At 44.4% G+C, this 15,763-nt stretch overlaps 1 protein-coding gene across 1 annotated transcript; it reads right to left on the reverse strand.

The window, feature by feature from the left end:
- Positions 1 to 9,945: 9,945 nt before the first annotated feature.
- LOC135516423 (zinc finger protein 16-like) lies at positions 9,946 to 14,972 on the reverse strand. The gene is made up of 3 exons (XM_064940724.1): positions 14,163 to 14,972; positions 13,696 to 13,914; positions 9,946 to 13,451 (listed from the first exon to the last, which is right to left on the reverse strand). Exons 1-3 carry the CDS (start codon positions 14,908 to 14,910, stop codon positions 12,736 to 12,738), a joined length of 1,683 nt encoding a protein of 560 aa, XP_064796796.1. The 5' UTR covers positions 14,911 to 14,972; the 3' UTR covers positions 9,946 to 12,735.
- Between the last annotated feature and the right edge of the window lie 791 nt (positions 14,973 to 15,763).

Consider the following 15,763-nt stretch of genomic DNA (forward strand, 5'->3'; position numbering starts at 1 on the left):
GTGAATTATTATGTGGATTATTATGTGGATTATAATGTGGATTATTATGTGGATTATTATGTGAATTATTATGTGGATTATTATGTGGATTATAATGTGGATTATTATGTGAATTATTATGTGGATTATTATGTGGATTATAATGTGGATTATTATGTGGATTATAATTAATGGACATTTTTTTGTAATGGTTGATACATCTTTCATTAGGGCAAATCAAGTCTGACATTTGAAAGTGGAAATTACAAACTTTAGAAGCCTTTTTAAACCTCGGATATGCCACAAGTTTGCATTACCGGCTAGGCAGAAGATATCTCAACACCAAAAGAGTGATCAAATTAAGGTCCTACATCTGCAAGGAGGAAACCCGCCTCAATCAACACCAATGTGTGATGCACGGCAACCTTTTTGCGCTCACCACACATCAGCCAGCATGGTGTAAAAGTGAGGAGTATCATAACACCACAAAGCACAGCCCAGTTCATCGGGACATTGCTACTGGGACATCCCTGGTAGACCTTTGAGATGTAAATGAGAGTTCATGACTACAACCCAGTACATGCTTGTTGAATAACAATGCCTTCATCTGTATCCTCTCACCTACAGATCCGTACCAAGTGTCCATCTGACATGGCATACACTACACGCACTGGCAGGTGCGAGTTTCATACGAAATTCTGGCCTTACCATGTGAATGCAGTGTGACCAACCTCCTGATACAGGATCTGACAGGCCTCACACATCACCATCACAGCACACAGGGAAAGCTATCCGGAGCCAGGTTAGGCTTCTCATCATGAGTGGTTAATGTCGCCAGCCTGCCTTAGGAAACACACGCCAGGCAATGGGGTTCAAATGCAAAAGCAGAAACCTTCAAAATGCAAAACAGAAAGAAGCCTTTGAAAATGACAGTTGAAAATCGATGGTGGAGAATGGGAGGAGAGGGAGGACACGGGGAGGGGTGATGGCTTTCAGAAAGGCCCAGGGTAGACAGGCATTTAAAGGTTATCATTACCGTGGCTAGAGTCGCACTGATGATGAGGTTTCTACACCCGTCCTTATGTACAGCACCTCATGTTCCCTGTTGTTATGGTGTTATAGCCTCCTTCATAGTGATGATGAATGAAAGAGCGAGGAGGGTAGATGGAGACAGAGAGAAGAGGAGCAAGAGAGAGAAAGAAAGAGAGTAGATGGAAAGGGGGGTCAGAGAGGGAGAAACAGGGAAGGAGAGAGAGGGACAAAAAAATAGAGATAGAAAGTAAATTGGAAGGGGATGAAGATAGATAAAAAATGAGAAGACAGAGAGAGAAAGGGGGAAATATAAGGCTGTATATACAGTTGAAGTCAGAAGTTTACATACACCTTAGCAAAATACATTTAAACTCAGTTTTTCACAATTCCTGACATTTATTCCTAGTAAAATTCAGTTAGGATCACCACTTTATTTTAAGAATGTGAAATGTCAGAATAATAGTAGAGAGAATCATTTATTTAATATTTTATTTCTTTCATCACATTCCCAGTGGGTCAGAAGTTTACATACACTCAATTAGTATTTGGTAACATTGCCTTTAAATGATTTAACTTGGGTTAAATGGTTCGGGTAGCCTTCCACAAGCTTCCCACTTTAGGTTGGGTTAATTTTGGCCCATTCCTCCTGACAGAGCTGGTGTAACTAAGTCAGGTTTGTAGGCTTTCTTGCTCGCACACACTTTTTCAGTTTTGCCCACACATTTTCTACAGGATAGAGGTCAGGGCTTTGTGATGGCCACTCCAATACCTTGACTTTGTTGTCCTTAATGCAATTGTTTGTGTCTCAGTGCAGTGTTTCAGTGTGGTGTCTCAGTGTTGTGTTTCTGTGTCTCAGTGTGGTGTCAGTGTGGTGTCTCTGTGTCTCAGTGTGGTGTCTCAGTGTGTCAGTGTGGTGTTTCTGTGTCTCAGTGTGGTGCCTCAGTGTGGCGTCTCAGTGTGGTGTCCCGGTGTCTCAGTGTGGTGTCACAGTGTCTCAGTGTGGTGTCACAGTGTCTCAGTGTAGTGTCTCCTCTAGTGTGTCTCCTCTAGCAGAGGGAGAGCTGATTCCTGGCTAGTCTCAGTGATTGATGGAAATCCTTAAGTGTATCATCTCTGAAATACAGCACACTACTCTGGAGGATTAAATTGCGTGTGTGTGTGGGGGGGGGGGGGGTGAGCATGATAGAGGGAGATAGAGAAAGTGAAAAGAGCGAGAGAGAAATGTATATTTGCTGCATGTTGATTGCAGTCCAAGTAGAAGAGTACTTGAGTGCAGCTATGGTGCAATCATGCCCATTCTGTGTCTGCACAGCTGTGTGGATGAGACATAGAAATAGAGCTCTCATCTTTGTATCCGTGCCATTACGTTGTCTCCATTTTAAAGTAGTCAATTTTCTTCTTCTTTCATATGCGAAAAAGAGCATAAAGCTAATATTGGTGATTTACTACCTGCATTGCTGGAGTCCGAAAACAAATCATGTGTCTTTCGTCTATTGTAACCTCTAGAGGGCAGTGATATCGCTTAACACCATTTACAAATCAGAGGCAGCCCAATCTGAAGAAGACAATGCTCTGATCATTGACTGGAATCTCTACCCAGTTGACTACCGTAGTGGTGAAGCCCTCAATGGCAATGCCCATGTTAAAATGGGTTGCATCCATCTAGAGACCTCTATCTATGTCTGTGGGCTGAGCAGACGTTTTCAGAGAGTGTAAGAGTCACACACACACAGAGCGGGCTGGTTAATCGTAGAGCAGAAGTTCAGTTCCTCCTACAGGCTGTGTGTGAAACGACCTGCAGAGTTAAGGCGTCCCCACACTAGGTTCGGTTTGGCCCTAGCAGAACTCAGCAAGGCGAAGCAAATGTCTGCGCCTCCCTTAAAATATCTTCGGTTGAAAAACGCGGCATTACTGTTTGACCCTCTTGAGACGCCGTAGCAAAAAATATACACATCCTCAAAATAGTCTGAATTAATCTCAAATAAATCAAGCAAGCTGTAATACACGTTGACGTTTTTTGCAGAGGAAGTCTTAGCCGTGCAATTTTACATCTAACTAAAATGTTTGGTGCAGTATTTTGCAAATGAACGAGTCATATCTCGTTGAATAACAACAAACAATTAATTGAATAATCCCCACTGTTGACTAATCACTGAAGAAGGGGAGTAGATTTCGGCTACCGAACTTCGACTGGCCTCAAGGGAAAAAATGGTGTGCAGCTGAAAAACAGCTGAAAAATCTCAGCCCGAACGCTGACGAACAAAAACATCACAGCACTTCATCATAATAATCCAAATCAAATCAAATGTTATTGGTCACATACACACCAAAAGTATTTGGTCCCATAATCCTAGTACATAATGAGTACATCAAGCTCGTTTACAATACAAACTTGTTGGATGCATTTGCTGTTTGATTTGTTTGTTTCAGATGATTTTGTGGCCAATAGAGATGAATGGTAAATAATGTATCGTGTCATTTTGGAGTCTGTGGATGCTACCATGGTTACAGATAAATCCTGACCGAATTGTGAATAATGATGAGTGAGAAGGTTAAAGAGGCATACTGTAAATATCATACCTCCCTAAAAATACTAACCTCCCCTGTTGTTTTAATGGTTTAGACTCTAGAGGTTAGCATGTCTTTGGGGTAGGATATTTGTGTGTCTGCAGGGTTGTGGAGTAACGGATTACGAAAAACGGTAACTGTAATCCGCAAAAATTGTTGTAATCAGATTACAGATACTTTAAAAAAATAGATGATTACTTCGAGGATTACTTTTCAATTCAGAAAGGATGTTTGCGGAAAAAAATCGTTGACACTCAAATCAGAATTGAAAAAAGGCGCGAGTTTAACTTTGTTCCACCTGAGTGAGTCTGACCACATGTCAGAGACCACTATGATGACACAACAAATGATTACCACCAATCAGAGACCACTATGATGATACACCAAATGATGACCACCAATCAGAGACCACTATGATGACACACCAAATGATGACCACCAATCAGAGACCACTATGATGACACACCAAATGTGGTTGATGGATTGCGGGGAAAAAGCAGGCTTTTATAGGCTACAGTTCAAGCTATGTCATCCAATGGTGCGACCGCTGTCGGCATCCAAAGCTTATCCAACTTGAATAAAGGCTTGGAGGTCAGGATGACAGCAGTGGTGTAGTCTACGGCGATACGGATATCACCTATTATTGATATCTACAGTTGAAGTCGGAAGTTTACATACACTTAGGTTGTAGTCATTAAAACTCGTTTTTCAACCACTCCACACATGTCTTGTTAACAAACTATAGTTTTGGCAAGTTGGTTAGGACATATACTTTGTGCATGACACAAGTAATTTGTCCAACAATTGTTAACAGACAGATTATTTCACTTATAATTCACTGCATCACAATTCCAGTGGGTCAGAAGATTCCAAACACTAAGTTGACTGTGCCTTTAAACAGCTTGGAAAATTCCAGAAAATGATGTCATGGCTTTAGAAGCTTCTGACAGGCTAATTGACATAATTTGAGTCAATTGGAGGTGTACCTGTGGATGTATTTCAAGGCCTACCTTCAAACACAGTGCCTCTTTGTTTGACATCATGGGAAAATCAAAAGAAATCAGCCAAGACCTCAGAAAAAAACTGTAGACCTCCATAAGTCTGGTTCATCCTTGGGAGCAATTGCCAAATGCTTGAAGGTTCCACATTCATCTGTACAAGCAATAGCACGCAAGTATAAACACCATGACACCAGCCGTCATACTGCTCAGGAAGGAGACGAGTTCAGTCTCCTAGAGATGAACGTACTTTGGTGTGAAAAGTGCAAATCCATCCCAGAACAACCGCAAAGGACCTTGTGAAGATGCTGGAGGAAATAGGTACAAAATTATCTATATTCACAGTAAAACGAGTCCTATATCAATATAACCTGAAAGGCCGCTCAGCAAGGAAGAAGCCACTGTTCCAAAACCTCCATAAGAAAGCCAGACTACGGTTTGCAACTGCACATGGGGACAAAGATCGTACTTTTTGGAGAAATGTCCTCTGGTCTGATGAAACAAAAATAGAACTGTTTGGCCATAATGACCATCGTTATGCTTGGAGGAAAAAGGGGGAGGCTTGCAAGCCGAAAAACACCATCCCAACCATGAAGCACGGGGTGGCAGCATCATGTTGTGGTGGTGCTTTGCTACAGGAGGGACTAGTGCACTTCACAAAATAGATGGCATCATGAGGAAGGACAATTATGTGGATATATTGAAGCAACATCTCAAGACATCAGTCAGGAAGTTGAAGCTTGGTCGCAAATGGGTCTTCCAAATGGACAATGACCCCAAGCATACTTCCAAACGTGTGGCAAACTGGCTTAAGGACAACAAAGTCAAGGTATTGGAGTGGCCATCACAAAGCCCTGACCTCAATCCTATAGAAAATTTGTGGTCAGAACTGGAAAAGCGTGTGCGAGCAAGGAAGCCTACAAACCTGACTCCGTTATACCAGCTCTGTTAGGAGGAATGGGCCAACATTTACTCAATTTATTGTGGGAAGCTTGTGGAAGGCTACCCAAAACGTTTGACCCAAGTTAAACAATTTAAAGGCAATGTTACCAAATACCAATTGAGTGTATGTAAACTTCTGACCTACTGGGAATGTGATGAAAGAAATAAAAGCTGAAATAAATAATTCTCTCTACTATTATTCTGACATTTCACATTCTTAAAATAGGAATTGGGAAAACTGAGTTTAAATGTATTTTGCTAAGGTGTGTACTTCCGACTTCAACTGTAACATAGCGCATTGATGTGAATCACACTGCTGCTCTCTCATTTAGCTATTTGCGCCTTACGGATTGTGGTTGTTGTGGATACCTGTTCACAAATCTAAATGTGTATTTGAACCCAATAATGGTTGAATTCAAGAAGTTTAAGCTGCCTATCAATCATTGTTTTTGAAACCAGTGGACAGCCAGTGAAAAATGCGCTCTTACAACAGCTGCATAGTGCAGATCCCAGCCTATGGAACAACAGCTGCAGAGTGTAGATCCCAGCCTATGGAATAACAGCTGCATAGTGTAGATCCCAGCCTATGGAACAACAGCTGCATAGTGCAGATCCCAGCCTATGGAACAACAGCTGCATAGTGCAGATCCCAGCCTATGGAACAACAGCTGCAGAGTGTAGATCCCAGCCTATGGAATAACAGCTGCATAGTGTAGATCCCAGCCTATGGAACAACAGCTGCATAGTGTAGATCCCAGCCTATAGAATAACAGCTGCATAGTGTAGATCCCAGCCTATGGAATAACAGCTGCATAGTGAGGATCCCAGCCTGTGGAACAACAGCTGCATAGTGCGGATCCCAGCCTGTGGAACCACAGCTGCATAGTGTAGATCCCAGCCTATGGAATAACAGCTGTATAGTGAGGATCCCAGCCTGTGGAACAACAGCTGCATAGTGCGGATCCCAGCCTGTGGAACCACAGCTGCATAGTGTAGATCCCAGCCTGTGGAACAACAGCTGCATAGTGCAGATCCCAGCCTGTGGAACAACAGCTGCATAGTGCGGATCCCAGCCTATGGAACAACAGCTGCATAGTGAGGATCCCAGCCTATGGAACAACAGCTGCATAGTGTAGATCCCAGCCTATGGAACAACAGCTGCATAGTGCAGATCCCAGCCTGTGGAACAACAGCTGCATAGTGAGGATCCCAGCCTGTGGAACCACAGCTGCATAGTGAGGATCCCAGCCTGTGGAACCACAGCTGCATAGTGTAGATCCCAGCCTGTGGAACAACAGCTGCATAGTGAGGATCCCAGCCTGTGGAACAACAGCTGCATAGTGCGGATTACAGCCTGTGGAATAAAAGTGGGGCTTTTAATTCATGCTGATAAAAAATAATAAATCCATAGGCCTAATAGACATATGTTCCAACTTGCACACTTTTGATAGACTTAAAGGGGCAGTCTGTAGTTGCTATAACCTTTTTTGGACTCATAAATGATATATATATTATTATAAAGATATAATTTATTATTGTATGTAGTAGAAAGCGATGGGTTAGAAGAAGCCTACATAACCAACCCATAAAGTAACATTTAACATCCATATGTGGCCAGCTATGTAAACTTTAACATTGATTTATCCAGCAACAGATGTTGTTCAATTGGTAACATAAATTTTTGTCTTCTTCTAATGCCTCTTAAAGAGAAAGTTATCAAAAATTAACTGAATGTAATCAGATTACATTACTGAGCTTGGGTAATCTAAAAGTTACGTTACTGATTACAATTTTGGACAGGTAACTAGGAACTGATTACACTTAGAAAGTAACCTACCCAATCCTGTGTGTAACTTTCTCACTTTCATTATTCACGATTCATTCAGGATGATCCGTAACCATGGTAGCATCCACATTACTGTAGAAGTGTTTAAAAACACGTTCTATTCTTATTTACAATAAAAGTGACTCCAAAATGACGATAGATTATTTACCATTCATTTCTATTTGGCACAAAATAATCTGAAACACAACCAAAACAAACAGCAAATGCATCAAACATGTTTGTAGAGTCACAGCCTTGATGTAGTCATTGCGTGCTGGGAACATGGAACCAAATACTACATATTGATTACTTTAATACACATAAGTGAATTTGTCCTAATATTTTTGGTCCCCTAAAATGGGCGGACTATGTACAAAACGTGCTGTCATTTCTAAACGGTTCACCCGATATGGATGAAAATACCCTCAAATTAAAGCTGACAGTCTGCACTTTAACTTCAGTGTCATTGTATCATTTCAAATCCAAAGTGCTGGAGTACAGAGCCAAAACAACACAAAATGTGTCACGGTCCCAATACTTTTGGAGCTCACTGTATATTGGCGAACGGTTTCGACTGGGAAGCAAACGGTGAGCTTTACACGGAGCCTGCCATCTCTCTCCTTCTCACACACCCTACTAGAAGACTTTGCTGATGGCTACTTTATTAAAAGAAAAAGGTACTCACTATGACTGAGATGTGTGTTTGTCCCACCTAGTTATCTTAAGAGAAATGCACTAACTGTAAGTCGCTCTGGATAAGAGCATCCGCTACATGACTCAAATGTTAAATGTGTCAGGATGTCTTCGTCAATGGAGGAAGTGATGCGGAAAAGTACATCCACCACATCAGCGCCGCATAAGAATGTTTATTAGAACGGAACGCAGCTGGCCAATGATTAGCATTTCACATCTACCGTTTTTATATTCATTGTTTACCGAAACAGTTTGAAAAGTTGGTGATTCTTTATGTGTTCAACATTCACATACAGTATTGGGAATACTTTTAGCCAGCCATATATATATACACAGTGGGGAGAACAAGTATTTGATACACTGCAGATTTTGCAAGTTTTCCCTACTTACAAAGCATGTAGAGGTCTGTAATTTTTATCATAGGTACACTTCAACCGTGAGAGACGGAATCTAAAACAAAAATCAAGAAAATCACATTGTATGATTTTTAAGTAATTCATTTGCATTTTATTGCATGACATAAGTATTTGATACATCAGAAAAGCAGAACTTAATATTTGGTACAGAAACCTTTGTTTGCAATTACAGAGATCATACGTTTCCTGTAGTTCTTGACCAGGTTTGTACACACTGCAGCAGGGATTTTGTCCCACTTGTCCATACAGACCTTCTCCAGATCCTTCAGGTTTCGGGGCTGTCGCTGGGCAATACGGACTTTCAGCTCCCTCCAAAGATGTTCTATTGGGTTCAGGTCTGGAGACTGGCTAGGCCACTCCAGGACCTTGAGATGCTTCTTTCAGAGCCACTCCTTAGTTGCCCTGGCTGTGTGTTTCGGGTCGTTGTCATGCTGGAAGACCCAGCCACGACCCATCTTCAATGGGGGAAGGAGGTTGTTGGCCAAGATCTCGCGATACATGGCCCCATCCATCCTCCGCTCAATACGCTGCAGTCGTCCTGTCCCCTTTGCAGAATAGCATCCCCAAAGAATGATGTTTCCACCTCCATGCTTCACGGTTGGGATGGTGTTCATGGGGTTGTACTCATCCTTCTTCTTCCTCAAAACACGACGAGTGGAGTGTAGACCAAAAAGCTCTATTTTTGTCTCATCAGACCACATGACCTTCTCCCATTCCTCCTCTGGATCATCCAGATGGTCATTGGTTAAACTTCAGACGTGACTGGACATGTGCTGGCTTGAGCAGGGGGATCTTGAGTGCACTGCAGGATTTTAATCCATGACGGCGTAGTGTGTTACTAATGGTTTTCTTTGAGACTGTGGTCCCCGCTCTCTTCAGGTCATTGACCAGGTCCTGCCGTGTAGTCTGGGCTGATCTCTCACCTTCCTCAAGATCATTGATGCCACACGAGGTGATATCTTGCATGGAGCCCCAGACCGAGGGTGATTGACCGTCATCTTGAACTTCTTCCATTTTCTAATAATTGCGCCAACAGTTGTTGCCTTCTCACCAAGCTGCTTGCCTATTGTCCATCCCATTCTTGTGCAGGTCTACAATTTTATCCCTGATGTCCTTACACCCTCTCTGGTCTTGGCTATTGTGGAGAGGTTGGAGTCTGTTTGATTGAGTGTGTGGACAGGTGTCTTTTTTAAAGGTAACGAGTTCAAACAGGTGTAGTTAATACAGGTAATGAGTGGAGAACAGGAGGGCTTCTTAAAGAAAAACTAACAGGTCTGTGAGAGCCGGAATTCTTACTGGTTGGTAGGTGATCAAATACTTATGTCATGCAATAAAATGCAAATGAATTACTTAAAAATCATACAATGTGATTTTCTGGATTTTTGTTTTAGATTCCGTCTCTCACAGTTGAAGTGTACCTATGATAAAAATTACAGACCTCTACATGCTTTGTAAGTAGGAAAACCTGCAAAATCGGCAGTGTATCAAATACTTGTTCTCTCCACTGTATATATATATATATAGAGAGAGAGAGATGGGACAACTTTTAGAATGTTTAATATTGTTCTTTGCATAGCATTATTGAAATACTCCACATGTTATGATAATGGTGGGCTAACATGACCGTGGTAGTGTCTTGTAAATGCATCATAATGCAGAAAACTCCATGTCCCTACTCTCTAAACACCTGACTGCTTTTAGCTAAACAACTAGAGTGAATAGAGAAAAGAGGAGTCATTATTTACTGGTATATCTCTTTGCCCTTGAAATGAACGTTTTCCTGAACCTCTGTAGATAACTAGCCTGTGAACCGAGGGGTGAATTTAAAAGGGGTAGATTACTGATATCAGATCACAAAAACGAATGACGTCGTCACCATCATGCAGGTGAACATACCAACAACGTGGACATACCAACAACGTGGACATACCAACAACGTGGGCATACCAACAACGTGGGCATACCAACAACGTGGGCATACCAACAACGTGGACGTACCAACAACGTGGACATACCAACAACGTGGGCATACCAACAACGTGGGCATACCAACAACGTGGGCATACCAACAACGTGGACATACCAACAACGTGGACATACCAACAACGTGGGCATACCAACAACGTGGGCATACCAACAACGTGGGCATACCAACAACGTGGGCATACCAACAACGTGGGCATACCAACAACATGTAAAGAATATAATGTCAGTAATACAGGTTACAGCATAGTTATTACAAATGATAAAATGCCAACTCATCTGCTCTGAACAGAAGTCATCGGTAGGTAAGTGAGGTTAAAACGTAGTCAGCCCTCGACAGAGCCACCGTGACGCTTCATCTGTGCAGTAACATAGAAAGTCCACATGGTGGCAGCAGTCACACTGATCTGTTAGTGTGTGTCCTCCTCCCAAAAGGCTATACTACTAAAATGCATCCTTCCTTCCTCAAAGTAATCACAGATCTGACATGTCAGAGTTCCGGGGTTGCCATGGTGCCGTGAGGTCACCTAAGCAGAGAGCTCTGTAAATATGAATGTGGACTGCGGTGTGAGGGAATGGCAGAAACTCACCTCTGTTCCAGACTATTGTTGAGGTGCGTTGGTCCTTTCTGGGGCTTTTATAGCCACCGAAGCATCACCCAGGTGGGTGTTACTCTTTGACAGTGGATGATCCAGCCTAGCTACTTACAGAGGAGACGACATGCCTCTTGCTCTTTCTCCCACCACAGAGAACCGGATCCCTAGCACCATGCCTCAGGACTACCTGGGCTGACGACGTCTATCTGTTCCCGTCCCTAGTCCACCTAGTCGTGCTGCTGATCATGTTTCAACTGTTGACGAATTGACGAATTCACCTCGTCCCGGACCTGCTGTTTTGACTCCCTCTCTCACACCTGCTGTCTCGGCCTCTTAATGCTCGGCTATGAAAAGCCAACTGGCATTTACTCCCGAGGTGCTGACCTGTTGCACCCTCTATAACCACTGTGATTATTATTTTACCCTGCTGGTCATCTATGAACGACTGAACATCATGAAGAACGATCTGGTCTTAATGGCCATGTACATATATTCTCATATAATCTCCAACCGGCACAGCCAGAAGAGCCTGGTTTCTCTCTAGGTTCCTGCCTTTCTAGGGAGTGTTTCCTAGCCACGTGCTTCTAAATCTGCATTGCTTGCTGTTTGGGGTTTTAGACAGGGTTTCTGTATAAGCACTTTGTGACATCTGCTGATGTAAAAAGGGGCTTTATAAATACATTTGAGTGATCGATGAAGAGCTCTGGGCCTGTCTACCAGTATCAGACTGACATTTCGCCCTGACTCTCTGATGAAGCGTCTCCGGGCCTGTCTACCAGTATCGGACTGACATTTCTCCCTCTCTGATGAAGAGCTCTAGGCCTGTCTACCAGTATCTGACTGACATTTCGCCCTGACTCTCTGATGAAGAGCTCTGGGCCTGTCTACCAGTATCGGACTGACATTTCTCCCTCTCTGATGAAGAGCCCTGGGCCTGTCTACCAGTATCTGACTGATGTTTCGCCCTGACTCTCTGATGAAGAGCTCTGGGCCTGTCTACCAGTATCGGACTGACATTTCTCCCTCTCTGATGAAGAGCTCCAGGCCTGTCTACCAGTATCGGACTGACGTTTCTCCCTCTCTGATGAAGAGCTCCAGGCCTGTCTACCAGTATCGGACTGACGTTTCTCCCTCTCTGATGAAGAGCTCTGGGCCTGTCTACCAGTATCTGACTGATGATTCTCCCTGACTCTCTGATGAAGAGCTCCAGGCCTGTCTACTGGTATCTAACTGATGTTTCTCTGTATCGTCAACACTCCTGCCACTTAAGCTACTGCTACCGGTTGCCTTTCTGAACTGCCTAGACATCTGAAGCTGTGAAACACCATCAAACAGGAACTGCCAGATCCCTACATTTGTTTTTGTTTTCAAAGCAACTTGGAGACTCTTGTTTGTAATGAAAAGCACTATATAAATTAAAGTATTATTATTAGATGAGTGATTACTTCAAGGAAGGGAGCCGAAGAGGGAATTATGTGTTTTGTACTATTTGAACGAGGCCATGGCTTTCATCAGGATGCCCTTTGACCTCTTCTTCATCATGGCACAGTCTCCCTCCCTTTTAAGTCCATATGAGGCTTGTCTTTAGACTCAGACAATGTTCCTGCCTCAGTTAACAGCATATCAATAGGCTTCTGTGATGGCTAGACTAGACTTAGCAGTTAGCCAGTCGAGCTTCAAGGTAACGGCGTAGATTGTCACTGTCACTGTGTGGGGGTGCAGCGGTGGCTCTTGTAGGTGCCCAGGTGGCGGAAGCTCCTCCCACACTGCTGGCAGCAGTAGGGTGTGGCACCACTGTGAATCCTCTGGTGGGTGTACAGGTTACCCAGCTCCTTGAAGCGCCGCCCACACTGCTGGCACGCGTAGGGACTCTCCCCCGTATGTACCCGTTGGTGTCTCTTTAAGCCGGAGAGCACCGGGAAGCCCTTCCCACACTGTGGGCAGGGGAAGGGGCTCTGGCCACCGTTGTGCCCCAGCCGGTGACTCTTCAATCGGGCAGCGTGCCGGAACTTCTCCCCACACTCTGGGCATATAAAGGGCTTCTCCCCCGTGTGAATGCGCTGGTGCTGCCGCAGGTTGCCCAGGTAGTTGAAATGGCGGCCGCAATCTCCACACTCGTAACCCCCTTCCACTTTCTTCTCCCTCGTCCCTACTCCTCCCCCGACTCCTCCTCCTCTTGCTAGGCCCATCCCCCTAGCTCCAGACGGAATGCTCCCTCCTTCAAGCCCCGCCAACCCCCGCTTGGAGTCACTGCTACCTTCTCCCAGGGAGAGGGGAGCAATGGAGGTGGACTGCAGGGCGCTGTGGGTGCCGGTGGTGTCGCCGTGTATCAGTTTGAGGTGCTCCTCTAGGAACAAGGAGTCGGGGCAGAAGGTTCCACACAGTGGGCAGAGGTATGTGTGGGAGGTAAACTGCTGACCTGTGAACAGAGTAGACAAATGTAATGATTATGGTTATTGCACTCTGTCCTCTAGGTCACCAGCGTGCAATAGGAACATGCAGCCAAAGACAATAAGGATGGGCCAGAAGGCTGCACAAAATAACTAAAACAATCATCAAAACGCACCGCACAAAGAAAGACGATGATGAGAGATAAAAAATGAACGATGTATAGGATGCAAATGTTTACGTGTGTCAACTAGGACATCTATCTCCTCTCTCACCCGGTTCTAGTCGAGCCACATGGGCCTCCAAAGAACTGTCCCCCTCCCCTCCTGGAGAGCCCTGGGGGTGCAGGGGAAAGTTGGGGCTGTTTGTGTCATGGGAGAGAGGGGCTGGGGGATGCTCCAATCCATCATTCCTTTCTTCTTTTGACTCGTCACCCTCTTCATCATCTTCCTCATCTGGTGTTTTGGCACTCTCCGATTTAGGCTCCCTCATACCTCAGAAAACACACATATGGTTTGTGTTTAATCACACCCTTTTATATAAAAGTACAGAGGTTCTATACAGACTCTACATAAAAACATAGACACATGCAATGTGACAGGACTGGAAAACATCAGCATATAAATCCCAAAGTTCACCCCTACTCCATTGCCAATGTTAATATTAGAAGTGATTGATTGGTACAGTGGGTGATTGATGAGGTTAGTGATTAATTGGTGCAGTGAATTATTGATGAGGTTACCTTTCAAATCCGACGTGTACTCCACCCCAGTCATCCACTCATAGTCGTGGATCCGCTTGCTTCCTGATGGTAGCGACATGTCAAATATGTCATCCGTGGCCGAGTCCGATTCCCCGTCCCCATGCCCCGCGTCAGGAATGGCACTGTCCGGCCACAGATGGTTGAGGGAGTGCGGCTGGGGATCGTGGCGGCTGTCCCTGTCGCTACCAGAAGAAGGATTGCTCGGGTCGCTGTCCGTTTCAGCACCCCGTGAATTCTTATCTTTCATCAGATAGTCGCAAATGGCATTGATGTTTTCTTTCTTCACACCAGGCATGGCTGGTTTGGCTTTCTTGTGGTCGTTGTTGTTGTGTTTGCTTCCTGAATGGAAGTCTGCTTTCCTGAATACAGATGCAACCTCGGTGGTCATTCCTCCAGAATACGGGTCCCTACCGTCTATTTGCACCTCTAGTCTCGTTTTTAAGACTTCGATTTCGTCCGTTTTCTCCCGAAGCTCCATTTTCAGAACCCGTATCCTGACGCTGACCATTTTCCTGATTTCGGACAACGCAGTCTCGAGCACCACTGTTATGTTTCTCCCAAGGTGTTCGGTGATGTCGCTCACCGAGCAGAGTAGCTCCTCGTCAGGCTCGAATTCCAATACATCTTCATCGGGTAGCGCTGCAGACACCGGAGTGTCCATGAATGCGTTTTGAGGGTCGGGAGAAAGGCTTGTTTCGGTAAAAGTGTGGTCTCTTTTGCGGCTCATATCTTTTGAAGCTCTAGCTAACAGGCTAGCTACTGTGTTCTGAAGATGCTGAAAGACATCCAGCAATGCGCCACAGAGAAGTGTTTCAAGCGCAGATTTCCGTGCAAACGGGTGGTGGATTTGAGAAGTAGCGCCACCCTCCATACACTCCACGAACTACCATGTTTTAGGCATTGATCACACCGACAGTACTATTGCGCAAATGGTACGCAGCATCATCAAGATTTGTGTGCAACCATTTCTGTCAAGCAATGTAGACATGCGGTTTGATGCATACATTTGATAAATTCAACGTATGAACCACACTGCAACTGCCTCTGCAACACAATGCTGCAAGGCAAAGCAGCCTCTGGTGTACAACAATGCAACAATACTGTTGGTGTGATCGAGGCGTTAGTCTTTTGTTGTTGTATTTTCATCGAGCCTGCAGCAGGGGTCAGAATAGACCAAATAGCCACACAATGTGGACCTATTGAACCCATTAGTCTTTCACAGCCGCTCTAAATTCTACGACTTAATACTAGACTTGTCCTTCCTGTCAGAAACGTTATTTAGGTTAATCTACCACATCATTCTATGATGTAACTGTCCATGCCATGAAAGGGAGTTATGGAGGCATATAGGTTGTTCTATATCAGGAGGTCTTTGCCAGAGTACCCCACCCCACCCCCTGCCCCAATACCCCTCTGAACTAGCCACCAGGCAAAGGTGAGGAGAGGTCTAATACATACACATACACAGCCTGGTGGTTGGCTTAAGGCCGACACAGTTTAAACGAGATGGGTTTATGGTGCTGCTGCAGTTGGAAGTTGACACTTTGTCAAACTCTCAGATATTGACAGATCAGGTTAAT

The sequence above is a fragment of the Oncorhynchus masou genome, chromosome 27 (assembly GCF_036934945.1).
Source record: "Oncorhynchus masou masou isolate Uvic2021 chromosome 27, UVic_Omas_1.1, whole genome shotgun sequence".
Taxonomy (NCBI): Eukaryota; Metazoa; Chordata; class Actinopteri; order Salmoniformes; family Salmonidae; genus Oncorhynchus; species Oncorhynchus masou.

Coding starts and splice junctions, on each gene's coding strand:
- LOC135516423 (XM_064940724.1), bottom strand. CDS start 14,910: ATGAGCCGCAAAAGAGACCACACTTTTACCGAAACAAGCCTTTCTCCC. Junction 13,915..14,162: donor GTACACGTCGGATTTGAAAG/GTAACCTCATCA, acceptor GTGTTTTCTGAG/GTATGAGGGAGCCTAAATCG. Junction 13,452..13,695: donor TGTGGCTCGACTAGAACCGG/GTGAGAGAGGAG, acceptor CTCTGTTCACAG/GTCAGCAGTTTACCTCCCAC.